Source organism: Lissotriton vulgaris, chromosome 1_2, assembly GCF_964263255.1.
Source record: "Lissotriton vulgaris chromosome 1_2, aLisVul1.2, whole genome shotgun sequence".
In the NCBI taxonomy this organism is placed as follows: domain Eukaryota; kingdom Metazoa; phylum Chordata; class Amphibia; order Caudata; family Salamandridae; genus Lissotriton; species Lissotriton vulgaris.
The window spans coordinates 308,937,084-308,957,028 of NC_141686.1; the positions used below are offsets into that span (position 1 = coordinate 308,937,084).

The 19,945-nt window shown below is 47.7% G+C and overlaps 1 protein-coding gene across 1 annotated transcript in view; it reads right to left on the bottom strand.

The window, feature by feature from the left end:
* Positions 1–14,986: 14,986 nt before the first annotated feature.
* The window catches only part of LOC147736578 (transmembrane protein 176B-like), a 75,771-nt gene continuing 70,812 nt past the window's right edge, over positions 14,987–19,945 (bottom strand). The window contains exon 7 of the mRNA XM_086953775.1: positions 14,987–15,207. Within this exon, the coding sequence (XP_086809901.1) occupies positions 15,109–15,207 (99 nt within the window). The 3' untranslated portion in view covers positions 14,987–15,108. The remainder of the gene's footprint in view (positions 15,208–19,945) is intronic.

A 19,945-nucleotide genomic window follows, 5' to 3' on the forward strand; every position in this document is an offset into this window, starting at 1 on the left:
TCATTCCCAAACGACTCCTCCAAAGTGGCGTTTGTTATTTCTTATTTGGCGGGAACTGCTGCCTCTTGGGCGGTACCTTTGGTGGACAATGATGACCCTGTTTTGTATAACTATGGAGCATTTAAAGAGCAGATGCGTTGTCTATTTGCGAAACATACTTTTATGCAAGCCAGTGATGCTGAGTTGTTAAAATTGAGACAGGGGAAACAGGATTTATTGACCTATGTGTCCACGTTCAATCGTTTAGTATCCGAGACCCATTGGCCAGCTGATAAGAGAACCTCTTTGTTCTATCAAGGGTTGTCAGAAGACTTAAAGGATATTGTTTCACAGGTGGTGAATCCCCCTGAGGACTGTGTGGAATTCATTGATCTAGTCGTGAAGTTGAACAACAGACTACTGGAAAGGAGGGGTGAGAAAAACCGCTTTCAGGTATCCCGAGTAGTTCCTGCTAGAAGTGAAGCCAAGAGCACAGGAGAGGGCCGATCAACTCCGGAACCTATGGAGATAGGTGGAGTTAGGGGTCCCCTGTCTGCCGAAGAGAAGAGTAGAAGACGTTCTCAGAATTTGTGTCTTTATTGTGGGCAAGGAGGTCATTATGCCAGAGATTGTTCTGTAAAACCATCTTCGATTTCTTCTAAAAAAGTGGTAGCATGCGTGCAGCCACCCGAGGATTTGGTGGTAGATAAACTTAATCCATCATATCAGATTTCTGGTATAGTCAAGAGAGTCCCTAAACATTTCATGATCACCGTATGTTTGGTTATATCTAATAGCCATAGGGCTCCTGTATCGGCATTATTGGACTCTGGTGCCACGGGTAATTTCATGGATATCAAGTTAGCAGAACAATTAAAGGTGCCCTGGATCCTGAAAGATCAACCTGAACCTGTGAGGGCCATAGATGGAACCGAGTTGTCTTCTGGTACTATTACTAAACAGACTGAACCCTTGTGTATGATATGTGACAATGGACATTCCGAATATCTCGGGTTTGATTTAATTGATGCTCCTTCTTTTGGTATTGTGTTGGGGGTACCTTGGTTGCAATCACACAATCCTAGGATTGATTGGTTTCGAAGAACTGTGACTCTTGATTCAGTCTATTGTCTGAAAAGTTGTTATAAGGTCGCCACGGATTGGGTTACTCCTTTAACTTGTGCAGTTGGTGATGGGTTGAGGTGTGACGTGCAGAAGATCCCAGAGGCATATGTAGAGTTTGCCGAGGTGTTCGACAAAGGACGAGCAAGGGACTTGCCTCCCCATCGCTCGTTCGATTGTAGAATTGATTTGGTTCCCGGGGCTACTCTGCCATGTTGTCGCATCTATGCCTTGTCTGAACCAGAAGAACATCATTTGAAGGAGTACATAGACGAGATGTTGGCTAAGGGGTTCATTCGTCCTTCTTCCTCTCCTGCTTCCTCGGCTATTTTCTTCATTCCCAAACGTGAAGGCGGCCTCCGCGCTTCTGTAGACTATAGGGCGCTCAATAAGGGTACTATTAAGAACAAGTATCCTCTTCCCTTGATACCTGTGTTGCTCGATCAACTGAGGCATGCAACGGTTTTTACAAAATTGGATCTCAGAGGGGCATACCATCTCATACGAGTCCGTGAAGGCGACGAGTGGAAAACTGCCTTCCGGACTAAGTTCGGTCTGTATGAGTATTGTGTAATGCCCTTAGGATTGTGTAATGCTCCGGCTGCTTTTCAGTTCTTCATCAACGAAGTACTAAGGGAATATTTGGATTTGAGCGTGATCGTCTATATAGACGATATATTGATATTCTCCAGCACGGTGAAGGAACATGAAACCCACGTTCGCCAAGTCTTACAAACTTTGAAAGATCATCAGTTGTTTGTGAGGCCAGAGAAATGCAGTTTCCATACAGATAGAGTAGAGTTTTTGGGTTTCCTTGTATCTGCTGAGGGCATTAGAATGGATCCACGTAAGATCGAGGCTATAACCTCATGGCCATCGCCTAAATGTGTAAAAGAGGTGTAGGTGTTGCTTGGATTCGCTAATTTCTATCGGCGGTTTATCTCCCATTTCTCGGAGATTGTTGCCCCCATGACTGTTTTGTTGAGGAAGGGATTTCCTTTTGTATGGTCCTATTTGGCGCAAATGTCGTTAGATCAATTGATCGAACGGTTCACCTCAGCCCCTGTTCTTGTCCATCCTGACCCTGCGTTACCCTTTTTTGTTGAAGCGGATGCTTCCTTGGGGGCTGTGGGGGGAGTTTTGTCTCAGCGAGATGTAGAGACTGGGTTTATGCATCCTATAGCTTTCTTTTCAAAGACGTTGTTACCTGCTGAAAGAAACTATACGGTAGCAGAACGTGAATTGTTGGCAATCAAGCTATCCTTTGAGGAGTGGAGACACCACTTGTGGGGGGCTCGCCATTCCATTACCATCTTTACGGACCACAAGAATCTTGAATTCTTCAGGTCCGCTCGGGCCTTGACCCCTAGGCAGATGAGGTGGGTTTCATTCTTCAATGAATACGATTTCATAATTACCTACAGGCCGGCCGCACAGCAATTGAAATCAGATGCCTTGTCTAGAATACATGTGAAACAGAACGAGTGGGGGACTAACAAAGACTTGGGGTCTTTCATTGCGCCAGAAAAGATTGTAGGCAGCGTTTCTTTGGATGGCTTTTTGTCTACAGTGAAAGACAGGTTGAAAAGCATAGATCTGACTCCTTGGGAATCTCAGCCTTTCTTTTCCATGAGAGAAGGATTGTTGTATCGCGAAACACAGTTGTTCATTCCTTCTGCTTTGAGGGAAACCGTGTTGAAATGGTGTCATTCATCGGCTTTAGTAGGTCATCCCGGAATAAATAAAACCAGAGAATTCTGTTTACGTTGGTTTTGGTGGGAGTCATTGACACATGACGTGCAACAATTCGTGGCTTCCTGCCCCATCTGTGCTGTGAGTAAGCCATCTCATTCCAGTCCATCTGGCCTGTTACAACCTTTACCTGTACCCCTGCCCCATGGCATACGATTAGTATGGACTTCGTTACAGATCTACCGGAAGAGTCAGGTTGTACGGTGATTTTTGTTGTGGTTGATTCCTTCACAAAGATGGCCCACTTCATCCCTATACCTAAACTGCCTACTGCTAAGGTAATGGCTTTAGTCTTTGTGTCATCTATAGTGAGATTGCACGTTTTACCATCTGCCATTGTGTCCGATAGGGGGGCTCAGTTTGTGTCCCGTTTCTGGACTAAGTTATGTGAGGCTTTACAAATGAAAATCTGCCTGTCTTCTGCCTATCATCCTCAGTCAGATGGTCAGACTGAGAGGATCAACCAAACAATGGAACAGTATCTGTGGTGTCTGTTGACTTCTTTGACTTGTAATTGGGTGTTAGCCCTTCCTCTTGCGGAATTTGCATATAACAACAGCGTTCATTCCGCTGTGGGTATGTCCCCCTGTTACTGTTCTATGGGGTTTCATCCCAAGGCCATCCTTATTCAACCTTCGGGTTTAGTGCCTGCGGTTGATTCCTTAGGAATGGCATTGGGTAGGATTTGGGGCATTGCTCAGGAACATCTGACAAAGGCAAAGGAGGACATGAAACGGCAGGCTGACATACACAGGGTACCTTCCCCCTCTTATGTAGTTGGTGATCGTGTTTGGTTGTCAACAAAGAACTTGAGACTGGAAGGCTCCAGGAAACTACAACCAAGATATGTGGGTCCTTTTCCTATAGCACGTGTGATTAATCCTGTGGCTATGAGGCTGGAGTTGCCTGATGAATATCGCATTCATCCGGTATTCCACACTTCATTGTTGAAGCCATATAAAAACACCGATCAGACCTTGCCACCTCCCCCTTCAGTGATGGTTGAGGGAGAGGAAGAATACGAGGTTAATGCTATCCTTGATGCTAGGAGGAGACGGGGGAGGTTGATGTACTTAATTGATTGGAAAGGGTACCCTCCTGAGGAACGATCCTGGGAACCAGCTACAGGGGTGCATGCTCCTCGTTTAATCAGATTGTTCCATCTCCGTCACCCGACTAAACCCCGTCCTGTTGGGAGGCCTTTGAGGGGAGGTACTGTTAGGAATTAGGCAGTTTTTTCTCCTTTCGTTGTGTCTCTGTGCCTGGTTGCTCCGGTGTCCTCTTTCTGTTTCCACCTTTGTTTGGTAGCCTCCGCCCCTTTTTTCCTCCTTTCCATAACTAGGTGCCAGCGCCACTGCTCGGTGCTTGGTTTCTTACCTGGTTGGAGTTGTTCTACTTCCAGAACGAGTTGAAGGGGTTTAGCTTGAATCCCGCTGGGTGTGTTCTTCCGAACTCGGAGTTGAGACGCTGTAAGCAGTGCTGCGCAGAACGAGGCTTCGTTCTGCTTCCCGGATGCGCTACGCTTCGGACGCCTTCCCGCTTGTTGCTTTCTACGGGAGAATTCAGTTGCGCTTCTGTTCCTAGGAGGACAGAAGAGAATTGGGACATTTAGTTTTTCTTTTGTTTTATTTTTGAGTTCGCCCTTGATACAGTGGGATTTTTGGCGGTGCCGATTTCCGGGTTCTTGAGTACCCGATTCACATCGTTATGTGAATGTTTGGACTTTTTCACGAAGCATGTAGCTTCTGGTGTTTCTCTAGGAACGCGCTTTAGTTTGTGGCCACAAGTAGGATATATTTAATGCAAGTACAGCGATTTTTGCTGGTAATAACTTTTCAAGGGGTTTTTTATGTCAGGATTATGACTTTTTCCCCTTTATGAACAAAACGCTAGCAATTGGGAGTTTGTTTGCTAATGCCTGTTGGACTTCACTCCACTCATCTCCCATTGGAAGATTTGTCTATGCCACACAAGTAAGGAGGGGAATTGGGTTGTGTTGGGCAGTGTTACGGGTGAATGGAGGGGGATTCAGGTGAGAGGACACTGGGATTTTGAGTAACATTCTGTTCTTTTCTCTGCTTCTTGTCTTGTTTTGCTGCAGGTTAGAAGACCTATCCTATATGCCAATACAGAGTCTACCTAGCTGTGACATAGAAAGAGCCTGGGCGTTTTCTCTTTCTTTGTTTTGTTTTTCCTACCTTCTCCCTTTGTTCGGTTCGCGGCCACGCTGTGATAAGAAGGGCGTGTTGCGTTCCAAATAGGGGTAGAGGGTTGGGGGCCATCCTCGCTTCCGTGGTGTGGGTACAGTTGGGGAGAAATCCAACATGGAGTCCCGTGGCGTGATTGAATGAGATGTGCTTGCTGGAGGAGAAGATTGGGTCGAGCGTGTGTCCGGCGTAGTGGGTGGGGGTATTCACCAGTTGTTTGAGTCCGAGATTGGCGAGGTTGTCCAGCAGGGTGGTGGTGCTGTTGTCGTTGTTATTCTCGAGGTGGAAGTTGAGGTGCCCTAGGAGAATGTAGTCATTGGAGGGGAGGGCGTGTGGGCTGACAAATTCAGCGATGTCTTCGCTGAAATGTGTGCGGGGTCTTGGAGGTCTGTAGATGAGGGTGCCTCTGAGTGTGGTCTTGGGATCTGTGTGTATCTGGAAGTGGAGGTGTTCGGTGGCTATGAGAGTGTCTTCGGAGCTGGTCGAGATGCGAATGGTGTTCCTGTGGATGATGGCGATGCCTCCTCCTGTTTGGTTGATGCGGTCCTTTCGGATAATTTGTGTCAGTCCGGGATGGCTATGGGGATGTCGGGTGCTGATGAGGCGTTCATCCAGGTTTCCGTGATAAAGGCGATGTCCGGCGATGTGGTGTCGAGTAGGTTCCATAGTTCCACGGCGTGTCTGTGGACGGAGCGGGTGTTAAGCAGGATGCACTTCAGGTGGTTCTTGTCGGAGCTCTGTTTGCCGTTTGTGGATGTAGTGTGGGTCCTGATGCAGCAGAATGTGCATGATTGGCAGGTGAAGGGACCGTGGGTGCGTCCTGGGCGGCTTGGTGGCAGTCGGGGAGTCGGCCAGTGTTGAGTGCAGTGAGAGTGTTGGCGTCGTAAGTTCGGCGTGAGGGGTGGCCTTTGCGGGGTCCAGGGGTTCTGCCGCTGGGCGCGGTCCAGGTGCGGACGGGCGTAGACGGGCTTACCTTTGGCGTGCCGAAGTGCGTCCGCTGCGCGTGACCGCTGCGCGTAAGAGTATTTGTCATAAGTGGAGAGTGGAGGGGGGCGGAGCGAGGGAGGAGCAGCTGGGAGGAGGGAGCGGGGTGGCGAGTGGGGAGGGGATTGATTGTAGATGCTGTAGGGAGCGGGGGTGGGGCCGCGGGGGAGCAGCGGCAGGGAGCGGGGAGGAGAGACGGGCTGGGACAACAAAATGGCACCAGACAACAACAAAGCAATGCAGGGCGAGATCGGGGCACACTCTGGCACAGATACTAATGAAGGCAGCAAATACGATACCACGCGAAGCACAGTCTGGCACAGACACTAATTACAGCAGCAAATACAATACCACACCAAGCAGGGCGAGATTGAGGGCACAGATACGATATATCCCAGGATGCAGGCTAGATTGGGGGCACAGTCTGGCACAGAGTGTTGATGCGCTACAAGGACGGCCAGGAGCGGGTGGAGCGACCGTTTCTGACCAGGTCAGGACGGTCATATGTTAATTTGCACAGGGTGGTGTTAAGCTCCAAAGGGTGTATGTTGGTGTATGTTAGATTGCACAAAGTTTATGTTAGGTTGCACAGGGTGTATGTTAAACTGCACAGGGTGTATCTTGGTTTATATTAGGTTGCACAAGGTGCATGTTAACTAAGTAGCACAGGGTGTATGTTAAATAGTACAGGGTGCATATTAAGTTTCACAGGGTGTATGTTAATTTGAAGATAGTGTATGAGTATTTGCACAGGGTGTACAATAGGTGTCACAGGTGTATGTTAAGTTGCACAAGGAGTACCTTAATTTGCACAGGCTGTATGTTAGGGTTCACAGGCTGTATGGTAGGTGGCACAGGGTGTATTTTAAAATACACAGGTTGTATGTTAGGTTGCATAGGGTGTATGTTAAGTTGCGGAGGGTGTATGCTGGTGTATGTTAGGTTGCACAGGGTGTATGTTAGGTTGCAGGGGGTGTATGTCAGTTTGCACAGGGTGTATGTTAAGTTGGATATGGTGTATGTTAAGTTGCACAGGTTGTATGCTGGTGTATGTTATGTTGCACTGTGTGTGTGTGTTAGGTTGCATAGGGTGTATGCTAAGCTGCACTGAGTGTATTCTAACTTGCACTGGGTGTATGTTAAGTTGCTCAGGGTGTATGTTAAGTTGCACAGGGTGTATGTTAAGTTGCTCAGGGTGTAAGTTAAGTTGCTCAGGGTGTAAGTTAAGTTGCACAGGGTGTAAGTTAAGTTGCACAGGGTGTATGTTAAGTTGCTCAGGGTGTATGTTAAGTTGCACAGGGTGTATGTTAAGTTGCTCAGGGTGTATGTTAAGTTGCACAGGGTGTATGTTAAGTTGCTCAGGGTGTATGTTAAGTTGCTCAGGGTGTATGCTGGTTTATGCTCAGTTCCACAGAATGTGTGTGTCAGTTTACATTTCTCTTCTATTCACTCTGTTCAGAAGGAACACATGCCAGCCCCGACTTCATGAACTGTTCTTGGTATATTATTGTCTGCGTTCAATTGACCATTTCATTGCTATAGTGCACACTGTGCTAAATGTACCTTTTTTTAAATTCAATAAATAAGCGTTTGCACTAACCGCTCCTCTAGTCACCAACAATATGCTACTTACAACTATGCCATTTCCTACACCTGGCAGAACTTGCAATTATTTTTTATTTGTGAAGTTTGCAACGTTTCTTAGTGTACTTACCTTTTTGCCCCTGCGAGATTTTGCTTCACAGTAACTACAAGATACTTTCACTCTAAACCAAGAAATGTGCATACAATTAAGATACCTACCACTTTGAATCATATGTCCAATGACACCGAGCGAGCAGAGCAAGCTAGCCCAATCCTCCTTACGAAACTTCCCTTCCACCCTTCCTTTCATCAATTATTCTATTCGTCCTTTCCACTTCATACACCCATCCATCCTTTTCCCCCATTCACCTATTAATCCATTTCTTCAATCACCATTTAATTAATCCACGATTCATGTATCCACTATTTCACCTTTCCCTCCACGCACACATTTTTCTATCAATCCCTTTCTCTCCTATTATCCTTTCACCTAATATCCATCTATTCACTCATTCATCCTTTCACCCTTCCCTCCTTCCAGTCCTCTATCGATCCTCCCAGTCATCCTTCTTCTGTTCATCCATTCACCCATCATTTCTTCCTTCCATTCTCAACTCATCCAGCCACCCAACTCCCTTCCATGCACTCTTCCATCTTTCCACCTACCCATTCATCCTTTTATTCCAGCAGTCTTCCAGTCCTATTTTCATTCATCCATCCTTTCACTCGTCCTTCCATCTTTCCCAACCTTCTTTCACCCTTCTTTGTTTTCCTCTTTTCCTCCAACCCCCTTTCCTTTTGTCCCTATTTTAATTCTTCCTTCCACACTTCCTTCTTTGCACTGTTCTTTTGTTTCACACTTACTTCCACTCTTCCCTTCACATTTCTTTGTTTCATCCTACCATTCATACTTGTATCCTTCCTCGGTCCTTCCTTTTTTCCCTTCCTCATTTCACCATTTATATTTAGCAATCTTTTTTTCTTCCCTCTTTGATTTTTACTTTCTTATCTTTTTCTGTACCTCTATCTGTTTGATGCCTCTACTTTTCTGGTTTTCCACATTTTATTCATTCAATCCTTTGTCTCCTTCATGCACTTGGCTCAGTTGTCAGCCATTGACATACATGCCTCAGCTCTTTCTGTTCTGCAAACCTGAAGACAGACGAAGCCCACCCACAAAAGAGTCAACATTTTAGTGCCCTATCAGCCAAGTGGCTCACTGCAACACCCACCACACCTCTAGCTGCTATAGTAGAGGGTTTAGGAATAGCTAATAGGTATCGCGTTTGGGACCTTATAAGTGTTTAGTTAACCAGTGCAATATCCTTGGTGCAACAACTGTTGTATGGCTATATGGCTAAACACTTATAAGGTCCCAAAGGCGAGACCTATTGGCTATGCCAATGCTTGTTCATTAAGCCACAATCGCGGGTGGATCCGCAACAACATGAAAAAAAAACACACGCTGGTTCCAGTGCATCTTTTTTTTAAGGGCCCCATATGTGCCAAATCCCGGGGGGCATGAAGGAGTGGGGCTCATATGGCCCCCTCCTAGGCCTATGCAAAGCCACCAGGACTACCCCCTACCTGTGGCAATGAACACTACAAATGTTGGCGGGAGCTTCCAGCCAAGCAACAGCAAATGCTCCTCTTTCAGTAAGCAAGAGCAGAAAAAAAATCTCTCGCTTGCTGAAAGCGGAGCATGTGTCTTAATCCCTTCACACTGTGAAGCAAACCGGGAAACAGACAAATTGCTTTGAGATCCAGGAAACTGTATGTTTAGCCATTCCCTTGGTTGCAAAGCAAGCCTGCTCCCGCAGGATGCAGGGAGCCGGCAGGGACCACGGGGGCCTTGAGGCTCATCTGTGGTCCCCAATGGCGATGCTAGGCCCCGGGGATAGGGTCCCCAAGGCTATTTGCCCAGGGAGGAAGACTCCAGCAGGCCACTTACCCTTTATGTTTAAAATATATAAATAAAGGCCGGGCCCCGGGTGATTCGGTCCCCAGGTCCAAAATCGATCCCGGAAGCCTTTCAGTTTAAAATAAAAAGCCAGGCCGCTGGTGATGGGGTCCCTAGGGTCAAAATCACCAGGATACACCCTGTGCAGTTTAACATACACCCTGTGCAACCTAACATAAACTCTGTGCAATCTAACATACACCAACATACACCCTTTGGAGCTTAACACCACCCAGTTCAAATTAACATACACCCTCTGCAACTTAGCATACACCCTATACAACTAAACATATACCCTATGCAACTTACCATATTCAACTTAACATACACCCTGTGAAACTGAACATACACTCTTTGAAACTTAACATACAGCCTGTTCAACTTAACATGCATGCGGTGCAACTTAACATGCACTCTGTGACCTAACATACACCCTGTGTAACCTAACACACACCCTATCCAACTTAGCGTACAGCCTGTGTAATCTAACATAGAGCCTCTGCAACCTAACATAAACCCTGTGCAACCTAACATACGCCCTCTGCAATCTTACATACACCAACATACACCCTGTGCAACTTTACATGTACCATGTGGAACCAAACATACAGCCTATTCAACATAGCATCCAGCCTGTGCTACTTAGTGTACAGCCTGTGCAACCTAACACAGGGTGTCTGCAACCTAATATACAACCTGTGCAATCTAAAATATGCCCACTGTAATTAACATACGTCAACATACACCCTGTGCAACTTAACGTATACCCTGTGCAACCTAAAATACAGCCTGTTCAACATAACGTACATGTGCAACCTAGCATACAACCAGTGCATCCTAACGTACAGCCTGTGCAACCTAACGTACACTGTGAGAAACTTAACATACACCCTGTCCAAATTAAAATACACCCTATGCAACCCAACATGCACCCTATGCACCTTAACATACACCGAGGTACACCCTTTGTAACTTACAATGCACCCTGTGCAACTTAGCATACACCCTGTACAACTTAACATACACCCTGTGCAACCTAACATTCCCCTGCGCAACCTAACATATACCAGAATACACCTTGTGCAACTAAACAGGTACCCTGCACAACCTAAGACACACCCTGTGCAACCTAACATACACCAGCATACAACATTTGCAGCTTAACATACACCCTGAGCAACTTAACATACACCAGGGGCAAACTAACATACACCCTGTGCAACCTAATATACACCCTGCGCAACCTAACATACACCAGCATACACCTTGTGCAACTTAAAAGACATCCTGTGCAACTTAACAGACACCCTGCGTAACCTAACGCACACCCTGTACAAACTAGCATATATAAGCATATAACCTGTACAACTTAACATACACCCTGTGTAACTTAACATACACCCTGCACAACCTAATGTATACCCTGTGCAACTTGGCGTACACCATGTGCAAAACCTAATGTACACCCTATGCAACTTAACAAACACCCAGTGAAACCTAACATACACCAACATACACCCTGTGCAGCTGAACATACACCGTGTAAAACATAACATTCACTCTTTGAAACTTAACATACAGCCTGTGCAAATTAACATGCCTGCTGTGCAACTTAACATACATGTTGTGCAACCTACCATACTCCCTTTGCAACGTATCATACACCCTGTGCAACTTAACATGGAGCCTCTACAACCTAATATAAACCCTGTGCTACCTAACATATACCCTCTGCAATCTGACATACACCAACATACACCCTGTGCAACTTAATATACAACCTGTGCAACCTACTGTATAGCCTGTGCAACCTAACGTACACCATGTGCAACTTAACATACACCCTGTCCTACTTAAAATGCACCCTATACAACCTAACATGCACCCTATGCAACTTAAAATACACCAACGTAGACCCTGTGTAACTTACAAAGCAGCCTGTGGAACATAGCACACACCCTGTGCAACTTAACATACATCCTGCACAACCCTTGCACTGCCTAACACCAGCATGCACCTTGTGCAACTTAACATACAACCTATGCAAAATAACATACACCCTGTGCAACTTAACATCCACCCTGTGCAACTTAACAGATACCCTGAGCCACCAAACATACTACCTACCATACAACAGCATACAACCTGTGCAACTTAGCATATGCCCTGTGCAACTTGACATAAACCCTATGCAACTTAACATACACTCTTTACAAACTAACATGCACCCTTTGCAACCTAACATATACCAATATGCACCCTGTGCAGCTTAACATACACCCTGTGCAACCTAACATACAACATACACCCTCTGCAACTTAATATACACCCTGTGCAACCGAACATACACCAGTCTACACCCTGCGCAGCTTAACAAACACTCTCTGGTACTTAACATACACCCTGTGCAAATTAACCTACACCCTGTGCAACTTAACATATACCCTACACCACCTAACGAACACCCTGTGCAACCTAGCATACACCAGCATACAACCTGTGCAACTTAGCATACGCCCTGTGGAACCTAACATACAACATACACCCTCTGCAACTTAACATACACCCTGTGCAACTTAACATACACCCTGTGCAACAGAACATACACCAGCCTACACCCTGTGCAGCTTAACATACACCCTGTGGTACTTAACATACAACCTGTGCAACTTAACATACACCCAGTGCAACCTAACATATAACATACACCCTGTGCAACTTAACATACACCCTGTGCAACCTAACATACAACATACACCCTCTGCAACTTAACATACACCCGGTGCAAATTAACATACAGCCTACGCAACCGAACATACAACAGCCTACACCCTGTGCAGCTTAACAAACACTCTCTGGTACTTAACATACACCCTGTGCAACTTAACATGCACCCTGTGCAACCAAACATACACCTTCCTACACCCTGTGCAGCTTAACAAACAACCTGTGGTACTTAGCATACACCCTGAGCGACCTAGCATACACCAGCATACAACCGGTGCAACTTAGCATATGCCCTGTGTAACTTGACAAACACCCTGTTCAACCGAACATACACTAGCCTACACCCTGTACAGCTTAACAAACACTCTGTGGTACTTAACATACACCCTGTGTAAAGTTAACATACGCCCTCTGCCACCTAACATACAACATACTCCCTCTGCAACTTAACATACGCCCTGTGCAACTTCACATACACCCTGTGGTACTTAACATACACCCTGAGCAACATAACATACACCCTCTGCAACCTAACCTACACCTACCTACTCCCTGTGCAACCTAACGTACACCCTGTGCAAACTAACATACACCCTATGCCACTTAGCATGCACATAACTACACCCTGTGCAGCTTATCAAACACCCTGTGGTACTTAACATACACCCTGTACAACATAACATACACTCTGTGCAACCTAACCTACACCTACCTACTCCCTGTGCAACCTAACGTACACCCTGTGCAAACTAACATATACCCTTTGCCACTTAGCATGCACCCTGCACAACTTAACATGCACCCTGTGCAACCTATAATACACCAACGTACACCCTGTTCAACCTAACATACACCCTGTGCAACCTAACATACAACAACATACACCCTGTCAAACCTGAAATACACCCCGTGCTACTTAACATTCATCCTGTGCTACTTATTTTTTTTCCCCAAAACCTTTATTTCACAACTCTGCAAATACACTGCCACTTGCCTACAACCCGGAGGCCGGCGGCGGACTTACAATGTTCGACATACACAGCTTTATGTTGCCAACAACCACTGGGGCAGGCAGCGAAGCAGTCTCAATGATATTGTATGTTCGATGGTCTCGCTGCGATATGCAAAGTTCAGTCTTGTACCAACAAGTAGATAGATAGATACAATACTCCCATGCCACCCCCCTGTACGATCCCAATCTACTATGTATTATGCCAGTATTGAATCATAATCTGTTACTATCTGTCTATCTCACCAATACAGAGTGCCGCCAGGTAAGTGTGATAATTCTACTATGTGTTCGCTCAAGTGTGCAGCCATAACAGCATGAGATGTTCGACATGTGACGGCCTATGTAATAATAGATCTATGATACACAATCTATTCTGACAGATGATCCTCGCCTCCCGACCTCAACCATGCAACAAAAGGAGCCCAAATATCTAGAGGCCTAGACCCACTAGGCATCTGTTCCCAGAAGGCTGTTAGTTGGTCCTTGCAATATATAACTGCACGCAACCAGCCCGCAACGGAGGGAGGTCCTTGTTTCCTCCAATGTATCGCCACCTGCCTTTTGGCCATCAATAGCAACATAGCTACAAGTCTGTGATGTGTCATCGGAACATCCCGCATATGGTCCAGCATTGCCAGCAGCAAAAATATCTCCACTGTCCCCTCCACCATGAGATCGATATGCTTAAACACCTCTACCCAAAAGCAGGCTACAGGAGGACAGCTCCATGCCATGTGTGCGAATGTAGCATCTTGTGTTCTGCAACGCCAACATCGTGTATCTGTCTGGACCCCCATTTTATGCATCTGTGTCGGAGTACGATATAAACGGTGTAGGTAGTTAAAGTGAATAAGTCGCAGTCTGTAGTTGGGCGAAAGGTATTCTAACTGAGTGCAGCAATACACCCTTTGCTCCTCTGTAATGGCCAACTCGGCCTCTTCCTCCCAGGCCTCCCGAGATCGTGTGCAAATTAGCGGAGACTCCCTCTGTGTGATGCTATAAATACGTGTGATGAGCTTGCGGGGTGATGAGTTTGACAGTACATTTTCCAGCGCTGGCAGTGTAGGGGGCTCCCGTGGGAACTCCTGAAATGTAGCCCTACACGCTGCTCGCAGCTGGTAGTAGAGGAGCATGTCTGCAGCCGTGGGGGTCTGTGGGTCGCACATCTCTTGTAATGGCAGGAACTCACCGCCCGGATACAGAGCTTCACCCTTATGGAACTCATGTGCCTGTGCTCTGAGTGTAACGGCTTGGTCCAGGAGGGGACCTATCAACGGGTTGCCACCCAGGGGCATCGACGGCGCATACAACACCTCCTGATGTGCTCTCCTTGCAATGTTCTTCCAAGCCCAGCGCATAGTCTCAACAGTGTCAATCTCGCACTGCGGGCGCTTATATTTTTTAAATACAGCTGTGTTAAGCGGAAGTAGTGCAACCGTATAGATTTCTATAGCCACGTGTGGCTGAAATGGAATGGGGTGGTGCCAATAGTACAAAAATTGTGCCTGAACACTATGGGCCATCCTGTGCTACTTAACATTCATCCTGTGCTGCTTAACATGCACCCTGTGCAACTTAACATACACCCTGTGCAACCTCACAAGCGCTTTGTCCATCAAACACCTACCTGCAGCACTCAGAGACAAAATACACAATTATGAAATTGATAGTCTTTATTACGTGGAAATATGCAACATTCTACTAAAAGCACTAAAGAAGAGCACTGAGGAGTCAGCTCCATTTGTCTCTTGTATGGACACTTGGTGACCCTTGGGAAGCCTCTACACAGTTTCCACCTTCGGATGGTTCTCAGGACTCTGTATGGGGTTGGAGGCGAGCAACGGTTCCTTGTCGTAATGGACTGCGAACACATCTTCTTCCTGAAAAACAAAGAGGGATTAGAAAAAGACTCCATCATATGAGGTTTGTGATTGCAGATTTTAGTTAAGCACTGGAGGAACTGAAGTGGAAGCTCAATAGATGCTCGGGGTCCAAAAGACGCATCAATCGATGGCGACAGTGCACAAGCGTAAAGTGAGAAGCCCGCCACACATCCACTTAGGACACAAAGGCTTCAAGAGACCAAATAGAGGTTATAGAAGGCGAAGATCATTCATAGGAAAATACACTATGGAGGAGGGTGCCACTCCGAAGACATATTGTGGGCATAGTGGAATAACAACAGCTTCGGGTGGGGGGACATAGGTGCATGGTGCAGTGTGCTGTGTTGGGCAAACTGGCAGTGGGGTGCCTATGGTGTATAAAGCCAGAATCATCTATAGGACGCGCTAGTCAAAGCTGCAGCCAGGCTTGGAATGAATGGCTGGCTCTGGCGCTTGGCTCATGTCCCATGAAACTGGTGAGCGCAAACAGTGCCAAGCCCAAGACACTAGGCAGTGCCGTTCCCTCTTGCATGCTCGTTTATAAAGACAAAAACTGATAAATGAAGGACAGCTGACAGTTGTGTACACACAGCCATGTAGAAACCTGAAAGGCAGCTTTTCTGCTACAGCCTTTTCCACTGAAAGTGGAGTTTGAACATAGAACATATGATGCCTGCTGCCTGCAGCCCACCAGAACTTCTCCTGTGGTCTTTTGAAGCCTTGTGACCAGAGAGAAAAATGTGGGGATTTCTTTGACCTCTGTTACACACAATTTAGGGCGGAAGACCCATCTTTAAATGATGTAGTCAGGAAAAGCCAATGATGTGAATTTAAAACCCACTCTTGGGGAGGAGTCGAGCCAGCGACCAAGACGCCACATCCTGACCGACTATCCGGCACATTATCCTGAGCCCTGTCCCTACCATCGGGTGGTGGACCAGCGCCTGAGTCACAAGGCAAAATTCTGGTTCTTTTGGTGGCCGCGGCGACCGAATATCGTCGTTGAGAAAATTGGGGCCTGTGGTCTCGGAGACCGGGGATCCGGGTCAGGAACCATCCGGGATGGAGTGCAACAACATCGGCCACAGAGACCGGAAGTGGCCGGGCAGGTCCTGCTTTGTCGCATTTGGGTCGCGACTGGGACAACGTACGCCTCTCAACCTGACTTGGAGTTCGACCATCGCAGCACCAACCCATACTCGATTGAGGAGTGGTGGGTTTCGCCCGCATTTACGTTTGAGATGGCATTGAGAGACTCTGAAAAGCCTCAGCAGAAGACCTCGAAAACTAATCGACAGGTCCAGTCGAATCGCATCGACAAATATGCCATTTCCAAGGGGTCCCCCAGTGATGCGAAACGACCTCCGGTTGGAGGTACCGAAGGGGATTCAGTCAGCGATGACCCCACTATGAAGGACCTAATGGCCGCGATTACTGGGGTCCAATCTTCCTTGGGCAAGATGGACACAAAACTGGACACTGTCGCAATTGAGGTGGGCCTTCTCAGGGCTGACCTCACCAAAACTACCGAGAAGGTCAAGAACTTGGAGGTTAAAACAACGAGCCTCCTTGAGGACGTCTCTGAGCTCCAAAAGGAAGTGGGCGACCTCAAGGAGGCCCGGCACCAATTTGATAGCAAGCTCGATGAGTATGAGGGTCGGGCACGCCGCAATAATGTCCGCATTTTGGGGTTTCTGGAGAAATCCGAAGGGGCGACCCCGGACCTCTTTGTCGAGGGCCTTATCCTGAACCATCTCAAGCCAAAGGGCCTTAGTAATTTTTTCACTGTGGAGAGGGCACACAGGATTCCCGGAGGCCGCCCGAAGGTCGGGGCATCTCCGCATCCCATTATTGCTCGGGTCCTGAACTTTCGCGACCGGGACGCCATCTTGCAAATGGCGAGGTCCACAGGTCCGTTGGCATACGAGAACGTTTTGCTGTTGTTTTTTCCAGACTTCACTCAGATGGTCCAGAGACAGCGACAAGGCTTTATGTCCGTAAAGCGGCGGTTGAGAGACAGGGATGTGAAAACTCAATGCTGTATCCCGCACGATTGAGGATAAGACTTGGTTCTTTGATAACCCTGAGGTGGCCGCTGACTGGTTGGACCGTGTGGAAGCATCGGACTCCGGGGCTCAGGCCCGAACGGATCGCGAAGAATAGCATACTGCTTATGACTGTAAGCCGCACTCATTCTATCGCTGGTGCAGGGGGTCTGGATGGGGCTGTTCGTTCTTCCCCCCCCCCCCCCCCCCACCCCCCTTCTGGACAATTTTTCTCTATTAATTCATTCTGCTCAAGACTCTTCATACATGTTATTCTTCCGGTATGGGGGGATAATGGTTGGTTTGGGGTGGTGGGGGCGGGCGGCCTGTTGTAAGGTCCTCCTCAGTTTTTCTACTTTTAGATACTTGTTTGTGGGGGAGACAGGCACACTGCGAGTTGGGGATGAGCGTTTACTATATGCAGGGATGCAGGGTGGGGGTTGGGGGTCTGGTTGTTGGGAACTTCTATGTGTTGCTTTGTTTGTTGTAAGTGACCAGAGATTGCTAAGGGGGCCTTCGGATCTCCTGTTCCTTATTGGAAGGATGCATGGCTGCTGCTAGACAGGGCCTGGGGTTCTCCGTCCTTAGCTGGAATGTGAATGGGTTGGGTGACAAGATAAAACACACTATTGTGAGTCAACTCATTAGACGGCACATGCCTGATGTCGTTTTGCTGCAGGAAACGCATCTAATGGGGAAGCGATGTATGGCGTTGTACAGGGGAGGGTATAAGCTTGTTGCTCACGCTGGTTTTACTTCTGGATCAAGGGGAGTGGGCATATTAGTGAAGAACTCCTTTCCCTTCACGATCCGATCTACTTGGTATGACAATCGTGGTCGCTATATAGGTGTATCTGGTCTCAGAAAGGGTAAGCCGGTCACGTTTGTGTCTATTTATGTCCCCCCGGCATTGCAGGCTGACACGTTTTGTGACTTAGGTCGGATATTTCTCACACTGCCCGTCGGCATTATGGTGCTGGGCGGGGATTTTAATGCAGTCATGGATAGGCGCCCCTCCCGTGTGTTGTTGCCCTCTCGTAGGTGGCTACCCGACTTCATTTCCACGTCAGAGTTGTTAGAGGCTTGGCGTCTCAGACATCCGAGTGCCACTGAGTATACACATGCCTCTGCGGCGCACCATTCCCTCTCCAGAATTGATCATGTCCTTTTGCCGGCGGCTCAGGCGACCTTAATTAGTGAAGTGGCCCATTTGGCGAGGGGGGTCTCCGACCACTCACCGATTTGGCTTCGGCTGTGTTTGGGGCAGGGTGATATTGGTAGAATAGCTCCCATAAGTGTGTGGTATCTGAAAGACCCTGTGGTGAAAAAGGAACTTAAGCGGGTCACAGATAGTTTTTTTCGCGAAAACGAAGGTTCGGTCACATCGAGGTGTTCTCTTTGGGAGGCGTACAAGACTGTAATAAGAGGAGAGGCCATCTCCCTTGTATCCGGGCAGAAACAGAAGAGGAGGGAGGAACTAGATAGAGTGGAGGCGGAGCTTGTGGCACTGGATATCGCAGCTTCCTCGGGGAGCGACCCTGGGGCGAGTCATCGCCTCGGGCTACTCCGGGAAGAATACAAGTCTATGACGCGTGATGGCGTGAAGGCGCAACACGCCTCAACGCAGAGTAGAATCTATGAGCACGGCGACAAGGCGGGGAAGTTGATCGCCTGGTTGGAAAAGGGTGACTGGGGGTCTCGTTTGGTCCCGGAACTGAATGTGGGCCCCGCGGTCACGTCGGATCCCCAGTCGATAGTTCAGGAATTTGCGCAATATTATGAGGAGATATACACCGCGGCTGGAATGTTTACAGAGGTCGACAACGCCAACATGATCCGTGATATACCGATGCCTGCCTTGTCGGACGATGATAGGAATTTACTAGACTCCGCCCTCACCGACGATGAGGTGGCAATGGCTATAAGGGGCCCACTCTGGTAAGGCTTCAGGCCCCAATGGCCTTCCCATCGAGTTGTTTAAGCCACATGCAGACAGATTGGCTCTGTATCTGAAGGATATGTACATGGAAAGCCGGGATCGGGGCATCCTGCCGTACGACCAACAAGTCGCCAACATTGTTGTAATCTATAAGGAGGATAAACCTAGACTAGACTGCTCTTCGTACCGCCCTATTTCTTTGTTGAATGCGGAGCCCAAGATTTTGGCCAAACTGCTAGCCACCCGGTTGGTGAAGGTTATCTCGACCTTGATCCATCCAGATCAGTCCGGTTTTATGCCTTGGCGTAACACCGCACTTAATCTCTGTCATTTGCATGGGGTGGTGGCGGGTGCGTCTCACATCCATGAACCATCAGTTTTGTTGTCACTCGACGCCACCATGGCTTTTGACCGCGTGGAGTGGCCTTACCTATTTGCGGTCTTGACGAAGCTGGGATTTGGCCCTGTATTTATTGGCTGGGTCCGTCTTTTATATTCGGCCCCCATGTCTCGCGTGGTCGTGAATAACCATAGGTCGCATGACTTTTCTCTTGGAAGAGGGACACGACAGGGATGCCCCCTCTCGTCTCTTTTATTCGCTTTGGCTTTGGAACCGCTAGCGGCCTGGGTGCGGTGGGACCGCTCGATCAGAGGGCTGCGTTGGACCGTGGACTGGGAGGACAAGATTTCGCTTTATGCTGAAGATATTTTACTATACTTGACCTCCCCACGCAGCTCCCTTATTGTCTTT